Source organism: Odocoileus virginianus, chromosome 14 (assembly GCF_023699985.2).
Source record: "Odocoileus virginianus isolate 20LAN1187 ecotype Illinois chromosome 14, Ovbor_1.2, whole genome shotgun sequence".
NCBI classification, from domain to species: Eukaryota; Metazoa; Chordata; class Mammalia; order Artiodactyla; family Cervidae; genus Odocoileus; species Odocoileus virginianus.
The window spans coordinates 4,029,128-4,042,500 of NC_069687.1; the positions used below are offsets into that span (position 1 = coordinate 4,029,128).

The 13,373-nt window shown below is 55.6% G+C and overlaps 1 protein-coding gene across 3 annotated transcripts in view; it reads left to right on the plus strand.

Annotated features, from left to right (window-relative positions):
• The first annotated feature begins 9,738 nt into the window (after positions 1-9,738).
• Positions 9,739-13,373, plus strand: part of ICE1 (interactor of little elongation complex ELL subunit 1) — a 61,450-nt gene continuing 57,815 nt past the window's right edge. For all 3 annotated transcript variants that reach the window (XR_011491164.1, XM_070476449.1, XM_070476450.1), the window contains exon 1: positions 9,739-10,066. Coding sequence is in view for 2 of the 3 variants with exons in the window: in XM_070476449.1 (XP_070332550.1) it covers positions 9,983-10,066 (84 nt within the window). In the remaining variant the exon portion in view is untranslated. The remainder of the gene's footprint in view (positions 10,067-13,373) is intronic.

Here is a 13,373-nt window from a genome sequence, read left to right on the forward strand (position 1 = left end):
CTCTCAAGTCTCAGCAATTATGAACAAAGCTGTTACAAACACCCACGTGCTGACATGCATTTTTCAGCTCATGTACCTGAGTGTCATGGAGAACAACTGTGGAGTTCCTGGTTTTTAATCTGACTAACCTATATTTTTTAATCCAGATATTTGTTATTAATCACTCATTTGCTAATTAGTGATTAGTTAACTGTTAATTGATCACTTATTAATTCTTTCCACAATGAGACCTGTTGAATAACTGCACAAGTGAGTCATGCTCTAGGCGCTGGGGTCCCAGAATGAATACAAAGCGCTTCTCCTCCACGACGCGCCAGTTCCAGCCAACTGAAGCCATCAGCACACAGGCAGGTCATGCCAGGTGGTGGCGAGAGCTCAGAAGACTGTCAGCCGAGCTGGTCTGGGCAGCCCCCCCAGGCGGACCCTCTGCTTGGGGGCGCGGGGCTGCAGCAGAGAAGTGAATGAGGTCGGGGAGGGGCCCACAGATGTTGAGGGGAAGGAAGAGCCTCTTGAAGGGGGTCAGAGGTGCCTGGAGCCAGTCGGGGCATGTCTGGGAGGGGCAGGGGACAGTGAGAACACAGACGCAGCAAGGTCGGGCCGTGACTTCGCTCTTTCCTGGTCCGCTGGGGAATCTGAGACGACTCTTGTGTCAAAGCACTGCTGGGATGAGCAAACTGCGACAGGCGTGAGGGAGGGCGGAGGGCACGACGGGAGCCTGGGATGCACACGCTTGGACTGCCCGGCTGCCTGCGAGCTGGACGTGCGGGAGAGAGGAGAGGAGGGACGGGACCTTCCCGGCTCTGGGCCTGTAAGTGGAGAACGCGCGGCAGGTAACCCGGCGGGACGGTCAGGACGCCCCTTCCCTGCTGCGGGAGGGCGCACAGAGCCGGGGGACCTGCTCCTGTGGAGTCCAGGGCAGCGGACCAGGCTGCGTGGGGTCAGCTGGGACTGGGAGCCAGGCAGATGGAGGGGTTCACCGCGCCGGGAGTGAACGCGGAGGGAGGGGAGGAGGCGGACCGCTCCAGGTCTGCCCACACTGACCCTGCAAAGGGCAGCCCGGAGGCCAGTGACAGATTGCGGGGGAGCAGCCTGTGGGATGGGGGGCATCCAGGGGAGAAGGTGTCTGGGCCCCAGTAAGACCCCAGGGAAGGGGGGAAGGGAGACTGGGGGGCATCCAGGGGAGAGGGTGTCTGGGCCCCAGTAAGACCCCAGGGAAGGGGGAAGGGAGACCAGGGGACGTCCAGGGGAGAGGGTGTCTGGGCCCCGGTAAGACCCCAGGAAAGAGGGAAGGGAGACTGGGGGGCATCCAGGGGAGAAGGTGTCTGGGCCCCAGTAAGACCCCAGGAAAGAGGGAAGGGAGACTGGGGGGCATCCAGGGGAGAAGGTGTCTGGGCCCCAGTAAGACCCCAGGAAAGAGGGAAGGGAGACTGGGGGGCATCCAGGGGAGAGAGTGTCTGGGCCCCGGTAAGACCCCAGGAAAAGGGGAAGGGAGACTGGGGGCATCCAGGGGAGAGGGTGTCTGGGCCCCAGTAAGACCCCAGGGAAGAGGGAAGGGAGACTGGGGGGCATCCAGGGGAGAGGGTGTCTGGGCCCCAGTAAGACCCCAGGGAAGGGGGAAGGGAGACGTCCAGGGGAGAGAGTGTCTGGGCCCCGGTAAGACCCCAGGAAAAGGGGAAGGGAGACTGGGGGCATCCAGGGGAGAGGGTGTCTGGGCCCCAGTAAGACCCCAGGGAAGGGGGAAGGGAGACGTCCAGGGGAGAGAGTGTCTGGGCTCCGGTAAGACCCCAGGAAAAGGGGAAGGGAGACTGGGGGGCGTCCAGGGGAGAGGGTGTCTGGGCCCCAGTAAGACCCCAGGGAAGGGGGAAGGGAGACTGGGGGGCGTCCAGGGGAGAGGGTGTCTGGGCCCCAGTAAGACCCCAGGGAGGGGGGAAGGGAGACTGGGGGGCATCCAGGGGAGAGGGTGTCTGGGCCCCAGTAAGACGCCAGTGAAGGGGGAAACAGTGACCAGCAGCTGCGTTAAGGAAAGCGGTGCAGGCTGAGCTGAGACGCTCATCCTCCGTCTTAAAGAACTTGCTTCCTCACCTCCATGTTTTCCTTCCAGCCACCAAGAAAATTAAAGACGCAGCTTCCGTGAGGTAGTGCAGCGGTTCTCAAAGAGGGGTGGTTTTGTACCCCCCACCTCCACCCGGGGGGTGTGAGCAAGGTCTGGAGAGAGGTTTGGTTTTCACAACAGTGACACAGGGTGAGGGGCTACTGGTATCTGCAATACAGCCTGGAGGCTGCTGTTTAATATCCTGAGGTGCCCAGGAAGGGCCCCCCACCACAACCCTCCCGAATTACCCAGTCCCAGGGGTGCTGAAGTCAAAGCTCCAATACTTTGGCCACTTGATGCGAAGAGCCAACTCATTGGAAAAGACTGTGATGCTGGGAAAGAGTGAGGCCAGGAGGAGAAGGGGACAAAAGAGGATGAGACGGTTGGAAGGCATCACCCACTCAGTGGGCATGAGTTTGAGTGAACTCTGGGAGATGGTGATGGACATGGAATCCTGGCGTGCTGCAGTCCCTGGGGCCACAGAGAGTTGGACGTGACTCAGCAACTACACAAGAGAGCAGCTGCTGAGGCTGGGAAATCCTGACGTGGAGTGAGAATTTGCAGCGTGTGAGATTGACGCCCAGTGCCCCTCAGAGCAGGGCCCTGCTGGGACCCAGGCCTAGAGACAGGTTCACAAGGGCGTGAAGACACTTCCCAGGATGGGACCAAGGACAGCAAGGGGCAGTGTCATGTCAAACTTCGAGTGGGGCTCACTAGACCTCATATTTAATAACCAAAGATGATGGTAAAACAGTGTTGAACACACATGCCAGTTTAGGAGAGGTTCCGGTTACATTAGTAAGGATGGGTCCCTTTAAATGGTGGCAAGAAGGATGCTAAGAGCACAGGGGTCACTGGGATCACAGGCATGACACAAGCAGGTCATTCCCAGAGTCGGTCCTCTGAGCGCTCAAGGATACAGGCCAGGCTGGCGGGGACTGCGAGGACCAAACCTCAGCTCAGAGCACAGGCTCCGAAGAGGGCGGGAGGGAAGGTGAGGCCCTAGGGAAGGCTCCATCTCTGTCTCCATAAAGCAGCGGAACATGGTTTGAGCAAATGCTGGGGCAGAGGGTTTTATGTACCTGCTGGACCTACGGAGGTGCCGGCAGGACTCCAGGGTGAGGACTGAGCCAGCAGCGGAGGTGTGAAGGGCCGGGGGGAGAAGGGAGGCGCCCGGCAGCACGTCCAGCTGGCAGGACAGCCTCCCTGGGCCCTGGGGATGCTGGGTCTCCACACCGGCTTTGATTCCCATGAAGCTGATAAAGGAAGCCTGTCTCAAAAGGAGCACCGCTACCCGCAGACCCTGTCCACCAGAGACCCTTCCCTCCTTCGGATCTGCCTGAAAGGATCAGCGGTCAGAAGGTGCCACGGGTGACCTGCGGTGACCTCTGTCTTCCCTTTTTCACCATGGGGCCAGCCTTGCTGTCACCGGTGCTGAGATCCACTGGCAGCCCTGAAGGGCTAACGGAAAGGTTATTCTTATCCAGAAATGCCCTGCTGGGTTTGCCCTGGTAACTCAGATGGCAAAGAATCTGCCTGCAGTGCAGGAGACCTGGGTTCGACCCCTGGGTCAGGAAGATCCCCTGGAGGAGGAAATGGCCACCCACTCCAGTATTCTTGCCTGGAGAATCCCATGGACAGAAGAGCCTGAGAGCTACAGTCCATGGGGTCGCAGAGAATCGGACACGACTGAGCAACTAGCATGACAGAGAACGGCCTCAACAGAGCTCCCCTCATTCTTGGACTGAGCGGTGGCTGAGTCAGAGACAGGTCCCCAGGCTTCTTCCAGGAGAGAGCGCTTGGCTTCAGGTGACGCGTGGAGGGGCGGGCGGAGCAGAGCCGGGGAGAGCAGCGGCCACAGCCTGCCAGGTCTCCCCTCCACAGGCCTCCTCCGAGCCGTCCTCTCAGTGTGGCCCGGACCCCCAGGCTTCAGGGTTCATCTCTGCCGGGGCGGATTTGAGCCAGAGTCCTGTTCAGTCACTTGGATCAGGAGGCCCCACCCTGGGTATGGGACCCTGGAGACTTCTGATCATGTTCCCCATCTTCCACGTCCCCTACGCGAGGTCTGAGCACCCTGCCTGCCTGCAGCAAGAGTCCTGTCAGGATGGTTTAGCCAGGACCCCCGCCCCCACCCCCGAGGCTGGATGTTTCCTCTTAGAAATGGTCCACGGCCTGACCACCCCCTCCCGCACCACCCTGCACCGTGGCTGCAAATCTCCACGTCCCCTTGCAGTCGCTGGCGCGGAGCCCAAGCCTTCTCCTGCCGCAAAACCCCGGCAGGGCTCCCTACAGCCATCACCAGAGCATAAATAAAGGCTTTGCTGTTCTTTGTCAAGTGTCGGAAGTAAGTTTCTTTTCTTTGACAGAACAACATTTTGAGCCATCCTTCAGAATTTTCCTGGGGCCACCGTGCAGTTATTCTAGGGCTCCGAGGAGTCTTACGATCACAGCCACAGGAGACAGGAGTGACCCACAACATGGGCGGCTGAGACCATGTGCAACCAGGATCACCTAGGGCCCAGACAGACGGACGGACAGACAGGGAGGAGAGACCCCAGGCCTAGGATGAGAGTGTTTGGTGAAGCAAGAGGTCCACCCACAGTGTCTCTGGAGCGGCTGGACTCTGGTGTCTCTTAGCACAGGAGGGAGGACCACCTGCTGCGCTGGGTCTGGGAGCGGGAGGACACAGTTCTGCGCTCCAGGCTTGGGAGAAGGCGGACCCCGGGGGAGGGAGCGGAGCTGGGGGCAGGTCTGGTTCCGGACAGGGAGGGGGCGGGGCCACTTTCTCAGCGTGCAGCCCATTGTCAGACTGAGCCTCCAGCACAAGAGGCCCATCCCGTTGGAGGTTTTCCTGTTGCATATTATAACTCATCGGAAGTTCTCAACAAGGGGTCTGGCATTTTCATCTTCTATCTGGCCCCCCAAACTGTGTAGATGATCCTGGGGCTGGAAGGGGCCAGAAGTTACTGGGTCTGCAGGGTAGGAACTTTCAGGAAGCAAATCCTGGAGACCACAGGAAGAGTCTGAGCTGACCAGGAGTTACAGCTGCCAGATGTTCACAGAATACCTCACCCTCCCCTGGAGAGGGCTTTAGCAACCAGGGAAGTCCTTTAAATTGTGCTTCATCTGTATCAGCTGTATCAGTTTTGCCTTCTATTCCAAATCACGCTTGTTTTAAAGCAAAGGCCGGTTCTTCAGGTTTCTGTGTAAACTCAGTCTTCCAGGTTGATGTTCAGTCGCTCAGTCGTGTCCGACTCTGTGACCTCATGGAATGCACCACGCCAGGCCTCCCAGTCCTTCACCAACTCCCAGAGCTTGCTCAAACTCTTGTCCATCCCATCTCGTCCTCTGTCCCCTCCTCCTCCCGCCTTCAATCTTTCCCAGCCTCAGGGTGTCTTTCAAAAACTGGTTCTTCAGGTTTCTGAGTAAACTCAATCTTCCAGGTAATACCCCTTGATTAATGAGCTGGGGCTTTGGGACTTCTCTGGTAGTCCAAAGGTTAAGAATCTGCCTTACAATGCAGGGGACACAGGTTTGTTCCCTGGTCTGGAAACTATGACCCACGTGCTCAAAGCAAACTAAATCTGCACACCAAAACTAAAGAATCTCTGACCTGCCACAAAAGATCCTGCTTGATGCGACGAAGATCTCCAGTGCTGCAATTAAGACCCAATGCTGCCAAATACATAAATAATTTAAAAAGAGAAGCAAAGGCATAGAGCCCACCACTGACCCCCAGGGAAAACTCAAACATCCATCCCCTCCCCGAAGGGATTGTTCCAGAAGGGATTGTTGTTGTTGTTCAATCATTCAGTCATGTTTGACTCTCTACAACCCCATGGGCTGCAGAACTGCTACCCTTCCTTCACTGTCTCCCCGAGTTTGCTCAACTCATGTCCATTGAGTTGCTGATGCCGTCCAACCATCTCATCCTCTGTCGTCCCCTTCTCCTCCCGCCTTCAAATCTTTCCCAGCATCAGGGTCTTTTCTGATGAGTCGGCTCCTTGCATCAGGTGGCCAGAGTATTGCGAGTAAGTCATAAACATGACTGGAAATTCCTTGTGGATCTAAAACACATACAGGGAAAGACAGACATCTTGTGGGCTTATGTCAGCATTACATCACAGATGCAGAAACTAACACAACTTAATTAGATACCACCACTGAACTGTAGACTGCTAGAGTTGCACATTATTCTGTAACACACCTCTCAGGATTTTAAAAGATGGAAGAAACAGTTTATTTTGCTTATGGGTAAATGCAGCAGGTGAAAAGAATAGCTCTCCATAATCAAAATATCAGAATATTCAAAGAACAAACAGCTTTCCATTTTGAGTTCTTGTATATAAGAGCTTGAGTTCTTGATATAAGCCTTGACTTCTAGACAAAACCGGTTAGCCATTTCAGTGGAATCATGTTAATAAATTAATCAACTTAATTAACCTTTAAATTATGTTATTCTTCAAGGCATTAACTTTGAGAAGTTACCAAGGATATGGGGGGTGATGATGAGGGTGTGGGGCAAGAATTGAGATTATAGCTGGATTCTCTAAACAGCTGCCTGGACTCCAGGCAGAAGGGTCCCCAAAATCAGAACCAGAATCTAGACATCGCTTCAGGTCATAGGACAGTCTGACAGAAAAACAATTTTCCTTGGAAGCTTGATCAAAATTTTAAAATCCCTAAAAAAAAACCCCAAACAAAAAAAACCCCCAAATCAAACCTCTTTTTTTAATTATTTTTTAATGTGGGTTGGATGGAGATATTACCTATTTTCCAAACTAGGTAACACCATCAATAAACTGTGAATACGTCTTCACTGTATGGTAGAGCCTATGGGCTTGGCCCTGTCCTTTTCATTTTACCCTTAAATTACAGCCACTCCTCTGCAAGGAAATAGCAGCTCAAACAGATCACTTGCTTGAGAGTTTAAAGCCGGGCTTCAAAGCCATTGCTCCCCGTCTTCTGCAATGTAGACACATGCTTGTCTGTGTCCATCACATGCTGCTGTCGCTCAGTCCTAAGTCGTGTCTGACTCTCTGAGATCCCCGGACTGCAGCACGCCAGGCTTCCCTGTCCTTCACTATCTCCCCGAGTTTGCTCAAACTCATGTCTATTGAGTTGGCGACGCCATCCTACCATCTCACACTCTGCTGCCCCCTTCTCCTCCCGCCTTCAATCTTTCCCAGCATCAGGGTCTTTTCCAATGAGTGGACTCTTCACATCAGGTGGCTAAAGTATAACACAGTAGGTGTGGTCATTCTTATGGGAGAGGAAAAATGTCATTTCCAGCATTCTCTAACCAGTGGCCAACACCTATTTCCATTATGAACTACAACTACACTTGTCTTTGCACAGCCTGCCAGGTAACCATCTGCAGATGGTTCCTCAAAAACAAAAGAAATAACATACGCAGTAAAGACCTGTATGTTTCCAAAATCCTAAAATATTTACTGTGTGGTCATTTATGGAAAGTTTGCCCACACTACATTACACAAAACAGACTGCTGCTGTTTTTTGTTTTTTTGCTGTATTTTTTTGTTTGGTTTTGTCCCCCCCCCCCCCCTCCTTTGACTATCTTATGAGAAAGGCAGAAGATGGAACAAATACACTTTCACTTCTGAACCGAAGCACTCATTATTTTTCACTTTCAATTAGATGCAGCAAATCTGACTCACTCTGACATTCATGAAGTGCCTATGTGTACAGAACTTTGCAGCATTTAAAAGGAAAACTCACCTCTAAGACACAAAGAACACCATTATCCAAGACAAAATGTGGCATTAATTAAAAAAAAAGTGCTAAGGGACAAAAAGGGGCTTCCCTGATGGCTCAGCGATAGAGAACCTGCTTGCCAAAGCAGGAGACACAGTTTCAATCCCTGGGTCAGGAAGATCCCCTGGAGAAGGACACAACAACCCACTCCAGTACTCTTGCCTGGGACAGCCCATGGACAGAGGAGCCTGGTGGGCTACAGTCCCTGGGGTCACAAAGGAGTTAGGATATGACAAAGTAAACAAGGGGACAAAACAGGGCACATATATTGTGGTCGTGGAGGTAAAACGGGCGGCCTGGAAGGACAGTAGGATTACAGAATGCCAAGCTGGGAGGAAGGGCGTCCAGGCAGGTGAAGGGGACAGGATGGCGGCAGTGAGTTCCCAGTTCCAGCAAGGGTAGGGATGTCGTGCGGGCGGGTGGACAGTGCAGAGGGAGCCAACGCTGGAGCACAAGCTGGTGCCTCCCCGACTAACGAACCCTGGGGGGAAAAAACAAAAACAAAATACAACCACTCTTTTGGGGAACCTTAGGTAAACAGTTACTGTTAAGACCCGTTTGGCCGAGGTTGAAAGGCAGACATGGAAAGTCATCAGAACCACAGGGGCTCCTCTCCCCTTTCTCGCTTCCCTTTCACTTTTAACTCTACTCCTGTTTTCTGCACATCCCACACTAGCCTCTCGGACGAGGACAGACGTGTCTTCAGTGCCAAGGACAGGCGACATAGGCGACTGCTGGACACCTGGTCCCTGCACTTCACAGCCAGCTTCAACCGCAGAGCGAGTACAAGCAAGGTCAGGGATGCCGGTGTTTGGAGAGGAACACAGACGGCTTTCTTGGAAGTGGCCGGGGTCGGGGGGGGGGCGGGGGGGCGGGGTTCAGTTGCAATTTCCATCCTGAATATTTAGGAAGGAGCTGGTAGGGTCTGGGACGCCTCCTTTAATGCATGCAGTTCTTGTATGGGACGCTAAGAATTCGGACTTCCTAACCAGACGTCGAGAAGCAACCTCTGAGGCTTCCGAGCAAGGTAACCGATGGCAACAAGCAGGGATTATCAAAAAGATTCTGGTGGCAGCGGATATTCGGGAAAACTTTGATTCAAACAAGAGGATGAGGACTTGAGTGTATCCGGGAATTGCTGTAAAGTGAAGATTTTCTCTTTTTTCCCTTTTCAAGAGATTTTAAAAAGATCTGGTAGTAGCCGGCCACTGACGGGAGGCGGGGTCGCCCAGGATTAGGCCAGGCGCTGTGCTTGGCAGGGCTTCCGGGGGAAAAAAGAGGCCGAGGAGCGCGGGGTCAGACGGCAAGTGGACACGGAAGGCGGGTGAGCTGCGGAGAAGAGAGACGTCCGGGATGAAGGACTGCTCAGCGGCGACGACGACAACGAACGAGGCGAACCGCCCCCTCAGGCACGCCCGCGACGGCCGGAAGAACTGCTTGGGGTCCGCCCGGAGCGCGGGGGCCGCCGGGAGACGTAGTCCCCGGTCTGCGCCTGGGCCCGGGTACACTCTGACGGAGCGCGCCGCTCCAGTTAAAACTCGTGCACCGGTCCGTCAGGGTGCGGGGTCCTTCAGGGCCGGGAGGCGCCTGCAGTGACGTCACCTCAGGTCACCTCCCCCTCGGCGACGGTTTTAGGTGTCTATGGAAAGCCGGCTACACAGCAAGCCGGCAAAGGAAGACTAAACCCTACACAGCGGAAGAAGGAGACCGTCCGACGCCTCCCCGCCCTGCGCCGCTTCCTCGGGCCGTGTCCCTCCGCCGCCGCAGCGCGGCTCCGCTCGCCATTTTCCCTCAGGCGGCGCGGCGGGCAGCCCACCGCCGCGGCGAGGGGGCGTGGCGAGCTGGGGCGGGGCGGGGTCCTGGCTGGGCGGTGTCGCACGCTCGGGGGGCCGCGCCGGGTGTACCGTTCCTCTCTCCAGCGCCTGAGGTGGCTCTGTCTCGGAGAGCCGTTCGCCAGGCTCCACGGGGACCTCGGTGCACGGATGGACCCGCCCGGACCCGGCGGGAAGCGGCCCGGTAGGGCCGGGCGGCCCCGGCGGCGGCAGCAGAGGCAGGACGGGGCCGAGGCCGCCGGCCCCTGAGGCGCGCGGGCCCCAAGGGCCCGGCGGCGGCACCATGATGCCGGGCGAGACCCACTCGGCGGCGCCGGGGACGGCGGCGGACTTCTCGCGCTGTCAGGGCTGCGCGTCCCTGCAGCAGGTGCGGTGTCTGTCCCTCAGGCCGAGGGCGCGGAGGGGCTGGGCCGGGCCGTGTGGGGCGCGGGGCGGGGGTGGGGGTAGGGGTAGGGCGGAAGCCCCCCTCCCCCTCCTAGTATTGGGAACGGCTAGGGCTTCCCTGGTGGTTCAGCTGGTGAAGAATCCGCCTGCAGTGCAGGGGAGAGGGTCCTTGGTTCGATTCCTGGGTCGGGAAGATCCGCTGAAGGAGGGAAAGGCTACCCACTCCAGTATTCTTGGACTGCCCTGGTGGCCCAGCTGGTAAAGAACCCTCCTGCAATGCGGGAGACCTGGGTTATCCCTGGGTCGAGAAGATCCCCTGGAGAAGGGAAACGGTACCCATTACCGTATTCTGGCCTGGAGGATCCCATGGACACAGGAGCCTGGTAGGCTACAGTCTATGGGCTTGCAACAGTTGGACACGTCTTAGCGACTTTCCGCTGCTTTCCTCAGGCTTAGAATCCGGGATTCATTTCCTAGGTGCAGCGCAAGTGGAGGGGTGGGGGGCCCTCCGGGGTTCCCTTCTCCAATCCCGAGGTTTCCCCCAAGGCTGACTCCGAGAGAGATGAATGGTGGCCAGAATGCCAAGGGAAGCTAATCTCTCCCAGGAAAAGGTGGTTTTTTTTTTTTTTTTTTTAAACTGTGCAGGCCAGTCCTTCCGTATTTCTTGCTTGTGGGGGCGGGTGCTCATGTGGCCTGCGGGTTGGCCAGGAGGGTCATTCTTCCCCGAAGGCACGCGGGCACTGCAGGTCTCTGAAGTGTGGCGTGAAGTGTGCGCGCCCCGGGCAGAAGAGGAGCCGCTGCCAGCGTCTGCCTCATGTCCTGCGGAGTGTTCCTCTCCAGCTGGACTTCTCGCGGCCCTCTGATGTCAGGAGTCTCTCTTTTTGCCGCTGTCGTCACTATTTTTCAGTGGTAAGGTGGGGCTGTCCACCGCGTGCACCTGTGTGCCCAGTGGCCCTGTCGCCTCCAGCTCTTTGCGATTTATGGGCTGTATGTATAGTCCTCCAGGCTCCTTGGTCTGTCCGCGGGATTTTTTTTCCAGGCAGGAATATACTGGAGGGGGTTGCCATTTCCTTCTCCAGGGAATCTTCCTAGCCCAGGGATCGAATTTGGCAGACGGATTCTTTACCATCTGAGCCACCAGGGGAGCTCGTCCTCGTCCGGCACATCACTGATGTGTAATTAAATTAGTCCTATTCTACCAAGTGTTCTAGGCACTGGGGAGCTAGTGGTGAATAGAGTAGTGAACAGAGCATCTTGTAGATGAGGTATACGTGTGCACGTATAGAAGGTTTGATGTGTTAGGAAAGTAAAGGAGGAGTTGGAGTGGTGGTTTTGTCCCTACTGGGGCTGCCTGGAGGGCAGGTTGTCCTTGAGCTGGTGATATTCGGGCGTGTGAATAATGAGAAGCAAGACTGGAACAGGTGTGGGAGGTGCTTCCTAGGTAGAGGGTTTGACAGGTGATTGGATTTTGGGGTGAAAAGGAGCGAGGTGTCTGAGGAGCTGGAGAAGCTTCAGTGCAGAGGCAGAGCTCTGTGAAGCCACAAAGGAGAGTAGGCCCCGAGGCCGGCAGAGAAGCTGAGGGTTTGGGGTTTTGTCTTTTTATCAGCATCATCTATGAGCTGATCCCAGACATTTTAAGGGCTGGGAGCAGGGAGGGAGAGAAGAAAGTCCTACTCTGGTACTCTGAAGTAGAGGGGGAACTAATGGAAAAGTCATTGTCTGAGCTGAGTTGTCTCATGGAGGTATTCGTAATGTGCTTTTGCTTTTCCCTCAAAACCCAGGTCCATGATAGAAGTTCTCTTGAATCTTTTGTAAGTTGTATTCTTTGGGCTCTTTATTCACTCAGAAAATATTTTTTGATCCCCTGCTGTGTTTTAGGAAGTGCAGTTACAGCAGTGGGTGAAAAGGCAAGTATTCTTCATCTCTTAAAGCCTCTATGTTACGAGGTTGGAGGAGGAGACAGTCAACAAGTTAGGTGAAAAGGTAATAAATGTGTTGGAAATAAATTGAACAGACAAAGGAGGGAGGGGAATAAAAGGCTGAGGAAAGGGCCAGTGTCTTGTAGAGTTTAAGTAGGGAGTCCTGGAGGCCTCAGGGAGGTTGTCTTTGGGCAGAGAGGGTGAGGATAAGCTCGTAGACGTCTTTGGAGAGGAGCACCCCAGATGGCAGAGAGGTCCGCTGTGGTGGCCAGAGTCGCCCATGTGCTTGGGAAGCCGTGGAGGCACGGTAGCTGGGGTGGAGTGCGTGCGGGGGTCTTGGTCAGTTTGGGGCCGCCCTGGCTGGGTGACTTACAAGTGACAGGGATTCACTGCTCGCAGTCACAGTGGCCGGGAAGTCCAGGATCCAGGGACTTGCGGATCTGCTCTCCGATGAGAGCGGCATTCCTGGCTCGTGATTCCTTCCTGCTATGCCCTCACTTGGCAGTGCTCTGGGGTCGCCTTCCTAAGAGCGCAGATTGCAGCCTGAAGGCTGTGCCGTTATGACCTGTTCACCCAGCAGAGAGCCACCCTGCAGGTGCCTGTCCTGTTGCTAATTATATGTCAGCGCATGGATTTGGTGGGGGGCACAATGACCTGTGGAATCTGATGAAGTTAGGAGAGAGGCTGACCGTGGGCACCCTTGGAGACTGTCGTAAGGATGTTGGCTCTTCTGAAAGGACAGTGAGTCACAGGAGGCTTTTGTGCAGGAGGACGATGAGTGTAAATAACGCCGTCCAGCTGTGGGTGCGATTCCCCTTCAGAGAGCTGGTCTTCGTTCAGAGTAGCAGCTGCATCCTCCTGGTGGCCTGGCCAGAAACTCAGTGGTCACCTTGGTTCCTCGCTTTTCTCTCTCAGCCTGCATCCGCTCCGTCAGCGCACTGTCTTCTCCTCCTGGTCCCTCCATTTCTCTCCGTCCCCACCGCTTCCACCCGCGTGTGAACCCCTGTGATCTCTGCCCCAGAGGCTGTTGCAGTCTCCTCCTGGGCACTTCCCTCCTTCCTGCCACGCCACATTCTTCTGTTGGTTCTCAAGCCAGCCAGCAGCCGCAGGGGTTGTCCTGTGAGGTCTCTAAGTACAGGAGTCTGCAGGCCTTTTCCGAAAGGGGCAGGGTCGTAAATAGTCAGGTGGTGTGGGCTCCCTCACTGACACTCAGCTCAGCCTGTGTAGCGTAGAGGCAGCCACGGGTAGCGCCGGAGGGATGGGCCTGGTTATGCTCAGGGGAACCCTTGTTTGTGGGCTGGGACGGACACTGGTAGTGTGGACTGGAGCCCTGAGGAGTTTCAGCTGTGTTCACGTCTGGCTGTGGAGCCA